The sequence below is a fragment of the Platalea leucorodia genome (genome assembly GCF_965183815.1).
Source record: "Platalea leucorodia genome assembly, chromosome: 1".
Taxonomy (NCBI): Eukaryota; Metazoa; Chordata; class Aves; order Pelecaniformes; family Threskiornithidae; genus Platalea; species Platalea leucorodia.
The window spans coordinates 118,803,623-118,816,308 of NC_138823.1; the positions used below are offsets into that span (position 1 = coordinate 118,803,623).

At 44.1% G+C, this 12,686-nt stretch overlaps 1 protein-coding gene across 1 annotated transcript; it reads left to right on the forward strand.

Annotated features, from left to right (window-relative positions):
- The first annotated feature begins 1,785 nt into the window (after positions 1-1,785).
- EIF1B (eukaryotic translation initiation factor 1B) lies at positions 1,786-10,944 on the forward strand. Its single transcript, XM_082311843.1, has 4 exons — positions 1,786-2,113; positions 4,390-4,553; positions 5,249-5,350; positions 5,942-10,944. The coding sequence occupies exons 1-4, from the start codon at positions 2,083-2,085 to the stop codon at positions 5,984-5,986; spliced, it is 342 nt and encodes a 113-aa protein (XP_082167969.1). The 5' UTR covers positions 1,786-2,082; the 3' UTR covers positions 5,987-10,944.
- The last annotated feature ends 1,742 nt before the right edge of the window (positions 10,945-12,686 follow it).

Sequence of the window (12,686 nt, forward strand, 5' to 3'; positions counted from 1 at the left end):
AGCTGTGCAGTTAGGATTTGTTTCCATTCTCTCTGCAGTTGTCAAGGTTTGCACACAAGAACTGTTCATTGTGGTTTCGTTTTAAGGACAACAAAGTCACATCTTCTTGGCTTACATAGGAGCTTTGTTGTTTCCCAGACACCAAATCTCATGTGTTTGTAAACTGTACAATGAATCCCACAGATGCCCAATGAGCCCATAGGCCCTGCAGTGAGAAGTACAAAACTATTTTAAATGCATGAGATTCAAAGTAAGCACAAGAACCACCACAGTGAGCAGAGAACTCGCCTAAACCTGCAAACTCGGACTTGGGTTTTGTGTCTGAAAACCCACTGTCCTCTCATCCATGGCCAGGCCCGTCCCCAGCCTCTGGCCTCTTCAGTTGTCCCAGCACAACGGTTGCAGGATTATTATGCAAGTGGAGTGGATCTAAGGTTTTAACGTTTGAGTTTATTTTTTAACTCAAATCAGTTTGCTGATCTGGCTCATCACAATGCCCCACAGACAACAGTACTGACCCAGCCAAGGTAAAAAAAAACAGTGCCTGGGGGAAAAAAGGGATGACAGGCCTGCTTTGCTGCTGGGAAGAAGTTTCATGGGATGATGATGGGAGGCAAAAGATATACAACAAAATTTTGTACAGAGGTGTAGAGCTTGCAAGAATGCATCAGAGCCAAAAATTCCCCACATTAGTAGTAATATAAGTAAGTTCTCTGAGAGAGGTGCTGGGGACATGCCAGGGACATGTCCCTGAGGATGGGAGTCCTCAGCTTGCTCAACCTGCCCAGAAGGTCTCCCAGTGTCTAGCTCTGCGTCCTTAATCCACAGACATTGTCCAAATCCTGGCATGCCTCTGTGACTGAAGCAGGCACCTCAGGCTCCGCAATTAGCATCTCCCCATCCTCCCATTACTGTCCCAATAGTGCCTTTTGCAGCTGCTTGGGAAAGAATTAGACAAGCCTATACTGCAGTGAAAGGCTTCATCAGCGATGGTAGCAAAGGGTAAGCAAAGGTTTTGTACCATGGCAAATGGCCCTGCTTTACCCCAGGGAAAAAGAAAAGCTTCCTTGCCAAGTGCCAGGAGCAGAAACTTTCTCAGACCAATGCACGCTGACATTCATAAAACTACTGCAGTGCTGATCCAGGCCTTGGATCACAGGAGAGAGAGATCCCTTTCATTTAAATGGACTGAAGCTTAGCATAAAAGCCAAAAAAAAAAAAAGGGGGGGGGGGGGTGAATAGAGGTTCTGGCAGTTGTGCCAATGCAACTAGGTACATCCGCAAAGCCATTAATCACCCCCCGAGCACTGGCAAGCTTTGTGACACAAGCGCACCTTTTTAAAGGCAAACCTTTACCACTGCAGCCCCAGCACCGCTTACGTCCCCCCCCAGCCCGCGCACAACGGGGGAGACGCGGGCGGTTTGTGGGGCGCTAACTGCCCCCCCCAGGGCGGCCTGGAGAAGGCGGGGCTCCAGCGACCGGCCAGCCCTGCTCCTGGGGCCCCTCTTGCGGGGAACGGGGCTCCCGAGCCGCCGATCTCCAGCCGCCCGTTGCCCCCGCGGGGCACGCGCAGCCCCACGCCCCGCCCCCGCCCCGCCGGCCGCCGCGGCGCGGTGCACCCTGGGCACTGTAGTCCTTCGGGACGGCGCGACGCCCCGCGCGCCGCGGCCGCGGGGCGGGACGGGACTCTCCTTCCCGTCGGGCAGCGCGGGGGCGGCCGTGGCCGTCACGTGCCTGGCGCGGCCCGGGCGAGCCGCCATTTTGTGAGGAACGGCGGCGGCCGCTGCCCGTTACCGGTAGCGTGGGGCGGTGTGCGGGGGTGAGGGGCGGGGGGCTCCCACCCCTGTTTATTTCCCTTCGCGCTTTCTCCTCCTTTCACTCCTTTCTCTCTCTCTCCCCCCCTTCCCTCCCCCTCAGATTCGCCCCCCTCCCTCTGCCTTTGTTGTCCCTCCCCTCGCTTCCTCCCCTCCCTCCCCGCCCCGCCCCCCGCCCCCGCCGGCACTGCGGAGCCGGAGGCGCGACCCGAGCGGACCCAGCCGCGGCCTTTTCCCCGCTGCTCCAGCCTCTCGCCGCAGAGTCGCATGTCATCTATCCAGAACCTCCAATCTTTCGGTAAGAGCCGCCGCCGGCCGGCACCCCGCCACCCCCTTGTGCCGCGGGGAGCCCCGCAAGTCACCCCCCGCCCCCCTCGGCAAACCGGCCCCGGGGCTGCGGCTGTCCCGTCCTCGGCCCGCTGGCCCCGCTGCCGCCCCCGTCCGCCGGCAGCGTCCTGCCCCCGCTTTCCCGAGGGCCGCCGGTGCGTCGGCGCCCCCGGCCCGCCGCCGGGCCGTGGAAGCCGTTGCCGAGCGGGCGTTGCCGTCCCCGCGGCTGCCCGCGTTGCTCCCTGCGGGCGGCTCTGGCCGCTCGCCCTCCCGCCGCGCCGGCCTCGGGGCCGGGGGGCCCTGCTCCCTCCCCGCTCCCGTGGGAGGTGCTGCCGTGTGCTGTGGCTCTGACACCCCCTGCTGCCCTGTTTGCCTGAATGGCTGGTAGCAGCCCGAACCGGGCGTTTCTGTCAGCTCTCCAGTCCCAAAGCTGTAGGTCTTGTGAGCAGAGGGAGCCTCGGGCTCGTATCCTCTGCTAAGGAAGGGAATCATCCTCTCAGTTCCAATTGCTTGTTGATTTGCTGCCTTGTCTTATCCTTACCAATGTCCCAAAACCTGATGCGTGCCCTGTAAAAGGTATTGTTTCTATAGATTGAGCAATACAGATGGTAGGGCATTTCTCTTGTATTAGCAGGGAAGTTTACCACGATGGGCCATGGTTCTCCACCTTCCTTATCTGTAGGCAACAGAAGTGAGCAAGTTAACACTTTATATGGTAATGTTGTCGAGCTTTTGGGCTGAGTTTTATCTCTAATCTTCCGCACGCATAAGCCATATGAGAACGTTATGTTAGTAACGATCTGGAAGCTGGTCCTGTGCTTAGGAAGGTGCTGCCCGAAGGATTTGTTTGAAGTAATCCAGTGTTGACACCTACAGCGCTGGCTTATCTCCAGCCTAGAATCCTAAACTCTACTAAGTGATCTCCATGCCTGAGTCCCCTTTTTCTTTCACCTTTCTTTGACTGCAATTTTCTGTTTGCCCCACAAGCTGCGGGGCACAGTGAAATTCAGCATGTTTTAACAAATGCCTTAGTAGAAATTACACCAGTCCAGCTTCCCGGTGCTGCTGTACTTTCTTGTGGTGCTTGCATCTTCATGATGCTTTCAGTGCCTTTAATGCTCTTGTCATTTGTATTTCTACAAGGGTCAGTCTGTCTGCAGCTGAACTACTTATGTTCCTATTTCTGCTGAAGTTTTACTCTTTTGGGGCATTTGTTTTGAGTGGATGGCAAAACTTGATCAGTGTTTTTAGATTTGAGTTTTGGATGGAAGTTTGGGAAATTGTAGCATGCATGGCTGTTGAATGTACACTTCCTGAAGATTGGACTCTTCAGTACGATTCCGATGAGTATCAAAAAATTACTCATTCGTTTTAAAAAAATTACTTAAAGTACTTCATGCTTCAAGATTTATTTGGAGCTACTGATTAGGAAACTTGTACAGCTATGAAATTTCTTGATAGAGTGACTGTTAAATGTTTCTGTGGAGAAGGGAGAATAAGAAGTATAACCTGGAAACCCTTCTTCCTAAATGCCTTCCTGTTTCACCTGTGCTAGATAAGTTTAAGCTTGGAAGAATTTGAGAACTGACCTTTCTGTAGTCAAAGCCTAAATTAATTTTGTTACAATTCTTGCCTAAAACTACTGACTGGCAGAGGGGTGCTGGTTTACAGACAGCCTCTGACATCTGTTGGTGTCTGTTGCCATGTTTTGTTTACATTAGTAGCCAGGAATTAGATTCATGCCTTAAAATGCTGGTAGTGTGGTAGTTGTCATGGTATAAGACTTCTGTTCTGGACCTGTAAAGGAGTGTGTGTACAAGAGCTTTTTTATTTGTCTGTACTTGTCAGTTGATCTGATAAAAGATGCGACTTCGGTATTTCACTGAAAATGCATGTGGCTGTCTAAAACTCATGTGCACTTGATGTTCTCTCAGAACCCTGTTCAGAGCTTCAGGATTTACAGTTTGCAAGAAATAGTGCAGTAAATTGATACTGTAGCTGAAAATTGTTTATATCCGGGAAGGCAGTGAAGAAACTGCATGATAGTTGAGAGCACTGTGCTGAGTTAGTAGGCTAGTGAGATTTAATACAGCTGTAGAAAAAAGTACTCTGTTTTTTAAACGGGGGGAAAACAGCAAGACTATCCCCTAAATAAAGCTCTTTGTGAAGTGAGAAACTTACTTGTTAGTTTTTGAGCTTGGGTGTTTTCCTTTGTGGGAATTACATGAGTCTTTTTTCCTCCTGCAGACCCCTTTGCTGATGCAACAAAGGGTGACGACTTACTCCCGGCGGGGACTGAGGATTACATTCATATAAGGATCCAGCAACGAAACGGAAGAAAGACACTGACAACTGTTCAGGGAATTGCAGATGATTATGACAAGAAGAAACTTGTGAAAGCTTTCAAAAAGGTGAAGTTGCTGATTTGATTTAATAATAAAGATATTATATAAAGGTGTATGATAGCTTTTAGTACTAAGTAACATAATTTGTTTTATATCATTCTTGCCAGTGCACATCACTTTCATATTCAGGCTGATCCCTTTCCCTGTCTTTTTCAAAACTCCTATCAGAGTCTAGTGATGAAGCTAAACATTTCTTTCCTATAAAGAAGCAAATAAAATATATTCTGAATGTTTCATTAAAATTTCACAGATACCTGGCTTTGTTGATCTGAAGAATAAAATCGGTTTAAAGTAGAACTGTTTTTGCATTCCTGCTTCTGTCATAGCTGGGTTGCTGTTGAAATAGAGATCTTGAGTTTTGCCAGAATGAAAATATTTATTTTAAAATAGTGTGGAGGTGAAAGGATGTATCTTATGACTTTGTTTTCCATTCTTGTAATGAGTGTTGGCCAGTGCGTTCTGCACAGTAGCTAATCCTGTCTTTGCCTGAGTTTACCATCAGCAGCTTAGTTTGTGTCTGTATGCATCAGCAGATGTATTCCGTTTGCTCTCAAAACCAGTGTAAAATAGATCTAGCCTTTGCCTTGCTTGGCATCAGAATTTAGTAAGCAGCTTCTGTTGACAAAATTCTGCTGAAAAGACTTACTAAGCAAAATCATAATGTGTATCAGATGCCTTACGATATGAATGTTTCTCTCTAGAAATTTGCTTGTAATGGTACTGTGATTGAACATCCTGAATACGGTGAAGTTATCCAGCTTCAAGGTGACCAGAGGAAGAACATTTGCCAATTCCTCTTGGAGGTGAGGGACTGCAGATAAATACCTAAACCTCTCTGGAAGCAATAGAGTGACAGGTGGCACTGATGTTAATTAACCAGCTAAAGATGTCCACTATAGTTCCTCTGTATTTTCAGCCAAAAAGTAAAATGACACTTGCAGAATGAGAGTAAAACTCTAGTAAGAACCAAAGCCCTGTAGAATGCATTTACCCTGCTACAACATACCACTTGTTCTCTGGCAGTGCAGCTTGAGTTCTTCATTTGTAAAATCAAGTGTTTCATGCAAACCATAATTTTGAGACTGAAAACGCTACGGAGGAAAGAGTCTTTCACTTCTAGGTTACTGATGCAAATCACGATGTAGAGATGTTATGCTGTTAAAGAGTAAGTGCTAGGACTACAGAACAAGCCAGATGTCTGATAAGATTTTCTTTTTTGCATAGTCAACTCTTCTGCTTGGCCCAGAAACATTGTGGAAACTAGAAAACTGCTTTATTGAGTATATATCGTATTGCAGTGTCTTTAATCAAAGTATAAGATTGTGGTAACTTGATATCACTGTAATACCCTAAGCATGTAAGCTTTACTGAAATATGTTGCTTTTCTCCTTTAGATTGGCATTGTCAAGGAAGAACAACTGAAAGTTCATGGTTTCTAAAATACGTGTATTCCCATGAAGAACCCTGCAGTATTGGTCTTACCTAGCCTGACTCTTCTGTGAAAAATGAATCTTTGCAGTGAATGGACTTCCCTGTTACCTGAACGTTTAAAATTTGATTCAGATTTGCATGACTGCGTGAAACATGTGGTGTGTAGACTAGAAACACATAAGAAAACTTCAGTAAGGTGGTAATGAAGAGACTTGTGAACTTTAACACATTTCCAATGGAAATGTTTTAGCGGTGATTGTTCAGTTTATTACTCTCTACCTGACTTAAATGTGTGGGTTGTATTAAAATAGTGTGTGTTGTTGCTTAGAAATAAAAGTTTATTCATATATTTTCTGGGATATCTGAAATGCTTTAGCTTAAGTTTTAAACTAGCACAGCAGCCTTACTAAAGAATGGCTAAAATGTTTTGTGGCAGGTGTAGCTCACTGCTCATTGAATAAATTGGAAAATCTATGTGACAAAGTATTAGCTAATTAATCAGTAGATTAGCTTGATGTGATCTTATCCTGTAGCTGTAAGACTAGAACTTTAAAGTCTTTTGTGTAAGTGTATCTTAGTACCAGCATGATAAGACATAAATTGTTTGCTGAGTAAGTAACTGGATCTTCTCTAAAATTTACTGCAGTGACTATGAAATATTAGCGTTAAGCTTAGTAGGACTAAAATAAGCTGAACTCCTTAAGGCTGCTATTACTGATAACATGCTAAACATCCAGGTCTTACATAGTACTCCCAAAACATTTGAAGGAAGTGCATGGGATTTTGTATCTCTTCTGTGACTGCGTGAAGGGGAAAGACATGGAGTTGGTTTCTGCCATGACTGTGCATTTAATGTCAGCAAGCAGAGTGCTTTAAATAGCTGGCAGTGTTAGCTGTGGAAGGAAGGAAGGGAATAGGATCTACACTAACCTTCCCCCCCCCAGTGTGAAAAGTTTTGCTGTGACTAATGGTTAATATAGAGGGGCTTGTAATGGGGTTTGGGTGTTACTACAGGAAGCTGATTTAGTCTACTTTTCTAGCAGACAATTCATTAACTGTCATCTGAAGTTATAATAGGTTTGTTCCGCCATGCTTTTCATCTAGTTTTAGTTAGCTGTAGGCATTTGGTATTCTGCTTTTAAGATGTGTCTCTTTACAGAATGAAAGGACTTAATTTGGTGAAACACAGAGATCTTATCTTCATTGTGAGAGAGACATGGGAATTTTCTCTGAAACAATTCAAAACATGCTGAGCTGGGAAATCATAAGAATAGTGGGAAAAGTTAAAAAAAACTTCTTGTAACATCATGTATTCTCTGGAAAGGAAGAAAGAGACATTTCTTTACTGCTAAGACTTTTATTAATAAAACTTATTGAGAAGGAAAAGAACTGCTGACTACCTATGTAAACATCAAGAATAGGCAAAACTATATTACTTAGTATCACCTGTGCCTATACTTTGTTTCCTGTTGAGACTTGCCTTTCTAAACAGAAACGCTCAATTTTAACTCACTTGAACTCCCCCCCCCCCCCCCCCCCCCCCAAGATTTCTGAATTAAGATATGAACCTTTATGGCAATAACAACAATTAGGGGAGCATTATAGAACATTCATATGACACTTTCTTTCTCTGTCTGGTCTAGACAATTCCACCTGTAAGAATCCAGTGTCCAGTCTCTCAGTCTCCACAAATTCTGCCTGGTGTTAGAGATCTTAACTGTTCCAGGAAAACGATGTTCCAGAAGATTGTATACTGTTAAGGTATAGTGTGTTCAGGAGGAAGAGGAGGGAAAGCCTGCAGCAAAACATGATACACCATCACGCAGAACAAAAATCCAAAGAATAAGTCTTATGCAAGTGTTGCACATTAGCAGAATAAAATCATTGTACTGCAAGTTTACCTAGTCCTGATTCATAGATGCTAAAATAATTAATCCTTCGGGGGTACATAGCACTTAGTGATTTTCATTTTATCAAATGTCAGAAAAACTGACGCTCTCGTTTAAAGCTTGTTCTCCTGCCCAAGAGGAAAACCAAGCAGTATCTTATCCTATTTCACTGGTATTACATGAGTACTTCTAGTGGGTTTTTGAATTGGAGATTAACAAATGATTAGCAAGGCTCATGTGTTATTGAGTCAGTCATCATTTCAGATGGCATTCCATTAACTTTTACTACCTAAGCTTGAGTCATTTCTCCATAGTCATTCTGCTTGGAATAAATAAGAAAACCCTTCGTTTTCTTCTTCCTCATTTAAAAGTCCGTTCTGATAGGAGGAACCTTGCAGTTGATGGGTGCCTTGGTTTTTATGCTCTAGTGGAGCTGCTTGTGTTTTGACCTTTGAAGGGCAAAATTAAAAGGAGAGGGAATAAGAAGTAACACATTTGAAGTTTAAGTAGATGAGATTTGTTGTGGCAACAATCTTTCCAGAAGGAAAGCAGAAATTTTTGTCCTTGAAGTGTTTTAAACTAGAAGAGTGTCTCAATAAGACTGTAACTAGCCTTGTTAGAAGCCGAGGCCTTTTTCGTGTTCCAGAGGAAGGGCTTCAAGAATTTCATGTTTTACCATCTTACGCTGAAATTTCTTTGTCAAAGCTCAGCCTATTTGGAATTTATATCCATGTTTCAAGAATGCTGAAAAACATGAAAGACTTGGGAAAGGACTGTTTAAATTACTGCCATGAAAACCTGTTTTCACAGTGAAGGCAGGTTTCAGTCTTTCCATCTATTGCAAAATAGGTTAAAAAATGGTGAAGGATGTGACCCATAATTGTCGAGGCAGTAAAAGGGAGCTAATAATAGAAAACACTTTTAAAACCCACTAGTAGGACTTGAGACTGGGCAAGCTCAGGCTGCAAAGAGAGGTGGCTTCTTTTTCTTGGAATATTGTGCAGTCTATGTGAGATCTCCAAACCAAGACTGCTGCTTAGCGATACCTAGGCTTAACCACGAGCTGCAATTGGATGTAGGAACTGCTGTTTCAAATTCACAGCCTTACTGTACATAGTTATATTAGGCTGTTGTAGCTGGTTCTCTTAGCTGGTACACTGGAGTAAGGTGTTGCATAAATAAATTCGTTTAATTGTCTGTTCAGAGCTTACATCTATTTAATGCAGCTATGAACAATGAAACCATCCCTTCCCAAGTGGTCGTAGCAGTCCTTATTTGTAGAAGATGAGGTTTAGTAATTTAAGTCTGTAAGCTGCCTGCTTCCTCTTGTGTGAATTGTCAGACCCTTGACCTTCATCTGTGGTCTGCTAAATCTGACCTTGTGTTTGAGAGATGAGTGTGAAGAGCACAGCTACGGGCAGATTAGCAATGATTTTCTCAAGTGAAAGAACCTTTGGAAAGAATAGTGCCTAGATTGTGTGTGCATACTGTTCATTGGTTCAGTGGCTTTGCTTAAACCTTCCTGCACTACATTCTTGCACAGCCTAAATGAAAAGCATTTTGTTCTGGTGAACTTCTTTGGAGAGGGAGGAAGGAACCCCACAAAAAAAAACCCCACCTTAGGAAATAAGTTTATATCTTAAGTCTGTTTTCATTAACTTAGATTCACTTGGACTGCAAGACCTCTATAACATTGGTATTTCTGTTCCTGTGTCTTTAAAAATCCTAACTAAACTTCCTTGAGAGCTTGGCATTTAAGATTTTAAATGTATCTAAAGCCATTATAAAACTTAAAATTGTGAAGAGTTGTTTAAGCTTAAGTCTTAAATATTTAAAAAATAATAATTAAGCAATGCTCTGCATTTTGTCCTGTTCTGCCATCCTGCTTGTAGTCAGTACGCAGTTGCCCTAAAGATGCATACAGACAGATACACCTTCAGTTCCAGTCAGCAATTATCTTTTCCTTAATCCTTCTGGGAGGCTCTAAGGTACAGGATCCCTGTGTTATACCCTTGTTTAAAGTGGCTCGGTAGTGCCTCTTACTATGTGAAAGTATGTACAAGATAGGTATTCAGCAAGTTAAAGAATGTGGGAGGCCTTTTTATAGATGACTTTGGGACACAGTAGGGGTTACTGTCACTTCTGGTGTGTTCAGTGTTGATTAGTGTCACTGAGTGTTCCTCTAATTAGTGTGCTACTGCCACTAGGGAAATGGAAGCGATCTTAGAGGGGCATGTGGATTTAAGTATTAAGAATCTGCCTTCCTCCTAAGACTCTCCATACACCTAGACTCGGTTTAGTTAGGAACGCGTCCCCCATGCATGGCAACAGGAAGGTTACTTTCCAGTTGCAAGATCAAAAGCTCCTGAGATGAATAAGGGAAAAATTACATAGCTGTTTTATGTTTGCTGTACAGATGCTTCATGCCTACTGTTTCCAGTTTACATTAAAAAAAAAAAAAATCTCAAAAGAGGATTTGTACTTGGCATGCCTTTTTAATGTTTGCTACATGCCTGTGATTGATCTCTTTATGAACAAGTCTTAACCTGTATTGGAGTATTGCTAGAGAGTTGAGACAACAAAGTATTTTGAAATAAAATGTACTGATGTTATTTTATGTATGCTTTTCTAAAACAGATGGACTTTTATGCTATTATTAAGGAGGATTATTTTTTTTGGTGGAAGATAGAAGTAGTGTAATTTAATAGTGATGTACGTGATCCTCTTGTAATCGGCATTGATTTCTTCAAGAAATGTTATTTCCTCTTTTAAATTTCTACCGTGATCTGTACTAACCAACTTAAAAATATTGTGACTTGTACTGGGATATTATAGCTCTAAAACAAGATGATGATACTGTCTTGAGGTCTAAAATTTTGAGTAGAAGAGCATCATCTAATTTCTTGAATAAGCAAAATGCAGTGTTTTAAGATGAAGCCAGTAATGTGTGCTCAAGTTTGGTCTCAGCTATTTTAGAATGTCTTGCATCTGCGAAATGTGCCAGCACATTTCTGAAATTAATTTGGGGTCTCATTAAAAGTACTTGTGTATATAATAAATGCTTTTTTCCATTTTAAGCCATCTTTGCTATGATTATGCAGCAAAAAAAACCCGTGATCCAGGCTCAGTTCTCCAAGTTATGAGTAGCTGAATTCTGCAGACGTGGTTGCAGGTAGAATGGTCATGCTCCTCAAAGACAGGACTTAGCTGTCAGCTGCGTTTGTGGTCCCTCTCACAACTGGAGAGGGAAACAGCGCTGTCCCTGCAGTACAGACGAACAGGCCTTGGGTATCACGATGGGACGGTTAACCCCGTGGAAGAGGCGGGGCTGCAGTTGTTTGGGTAGCCTGTCCCCCGTGTGAATTAGAAGGTTGCTCTTTTAGGTAGACCCGGCAAATGACATGAATGCACTGATGTGTAATCGGAGAATAGTTGCGCAGTGGAAAGGTTGCAAATGGTCTGTTCCCAAGAGTCCTGCTGGAAAAATCTACTGAAGGGCAGCCCCTGTTGTCGAGGAAGCAGCCTTTAGCTACTCTCCGACAGAGAAGGTTAGATACTGGTGTGATGGGGGTACCGCCCGAGGAATGATGGGCTACACCTCAGTAAATGCCAGGACAGACAGCGGTGGTATCAACGCGTCTGTGCTCGGTAATGCTGGTGAAAAAGATGGCCCTGCGAACTGATACTTGGCAGTGTCTGTACAATCCCGGTCAGCATCTGATACTGACGGTATCTTCAGTTACGCCTGTAACTCAAAGCCCAGATCTGGATTAGGACTTGAAGATACAGAGCAAAACCACTGTCCAGGTCCCTTTAGTAAACAGTAACCTGTAAATTACTCTATGTGTTATTCAAGATAATTAGTGAGAATTCAGTATGAAAAAGGTGCTTAGAGGGAATGTTGAAAGAAGAGTGTTTTCCTTCCTTACCTACGTTTCCTTTAGGTAAGATTTTGCAGTGGTGCAGAGAAACTTTCTGATTGTCCAGTAGTGGTTTTACTTCATTAAAAAGATATTGTGAACAGCGCTTTGTTTGAAAGTAGCTGGGCCTGGAGTCGTCACCCATCACTGCCTCACCTGCCTTGCATGCTGAGCTGTTTTTAAAGGGCACTGAGGGGAGGGACATCCCTTGGGGTCATCAGATTGTTTCATTTCTCCTGGTAGTAGAAGGCAATTCCAGTGCTGGCGTAAGTCACGCTGAAACTAGGTTGTCCTTCAGTAACGCTATGGAAGATAAACAGGGTTTCTGCAGAAGACGAGAGGGAAGGAGGTGTCTGCACCTCGCGTCCGAGCAGAGCAATGCAGAGCCCTTCAGGTTGCCTCCACCCGCATCCAGTCTGAACACGGCAGCATCGTGTTTTGCGCTGCGCAGGAGCAGCTGCGCGGTTTCCAGGCCTTAGCTGGTTCTCGTAGCAGTTCAGCCTGATAACGCGGCTGGGTCTCTGACAATAAATTCAAAGTAACGGAACGCTCTGGTCATGGGACGTGATCTGACCACACAGAGATGGACATCTGCTGTGGGTCTGTCCCTGCAGCCCTTTAATTACTTTTTGTCTGCCTCATGAAAGTAGTAGCCTGACAAATTCCAGGCAGTACCCTCTGAACAGGGAAAGTTGCTGGTGGTTTGCTGTGGAGATTTACGGGGGGGGAAACAAGCAAACCTGTAAAGTTGTAGGAATCGTCAAGGCCGACATTCAGAAGACAAGAAATGAGCATCAGAGGACACATACACAAAAGCAAAAGCAGCCTGTAGCTAGCGGCTGCAGATTGCTGGATGAGGCTGCAGGCAGTGGGAATGCAATGGAAACCTGCTTAAAATG

What these genes read in the sequence shown, in the direction of transcription:
- EIF1B (XM_082311843.1), top strand. Translation starts at nt 2,083, where the DNA reads ATGTCATCTATCCAGAACCTCCAATCTTTCG. An exon ending in CCAGAACCTCCAATCTTTCG is followed by an intron (nt 2,114 to 4,389) that starts GTAAGAGCCGCC and finishes TTCCTCCTGCAG; the next exon opens with ACCCCTTTGCTGATGCAACA. An exon ending in TTTGCCAATTCCTCTTGGAG is followed by an intron (nt 5,351 to 5,941) that starts GTGAGGGACTGC and finishes TTTCTCCTTTAG; the next exon opens with ATTGGCATTGTCAAGGAAGA.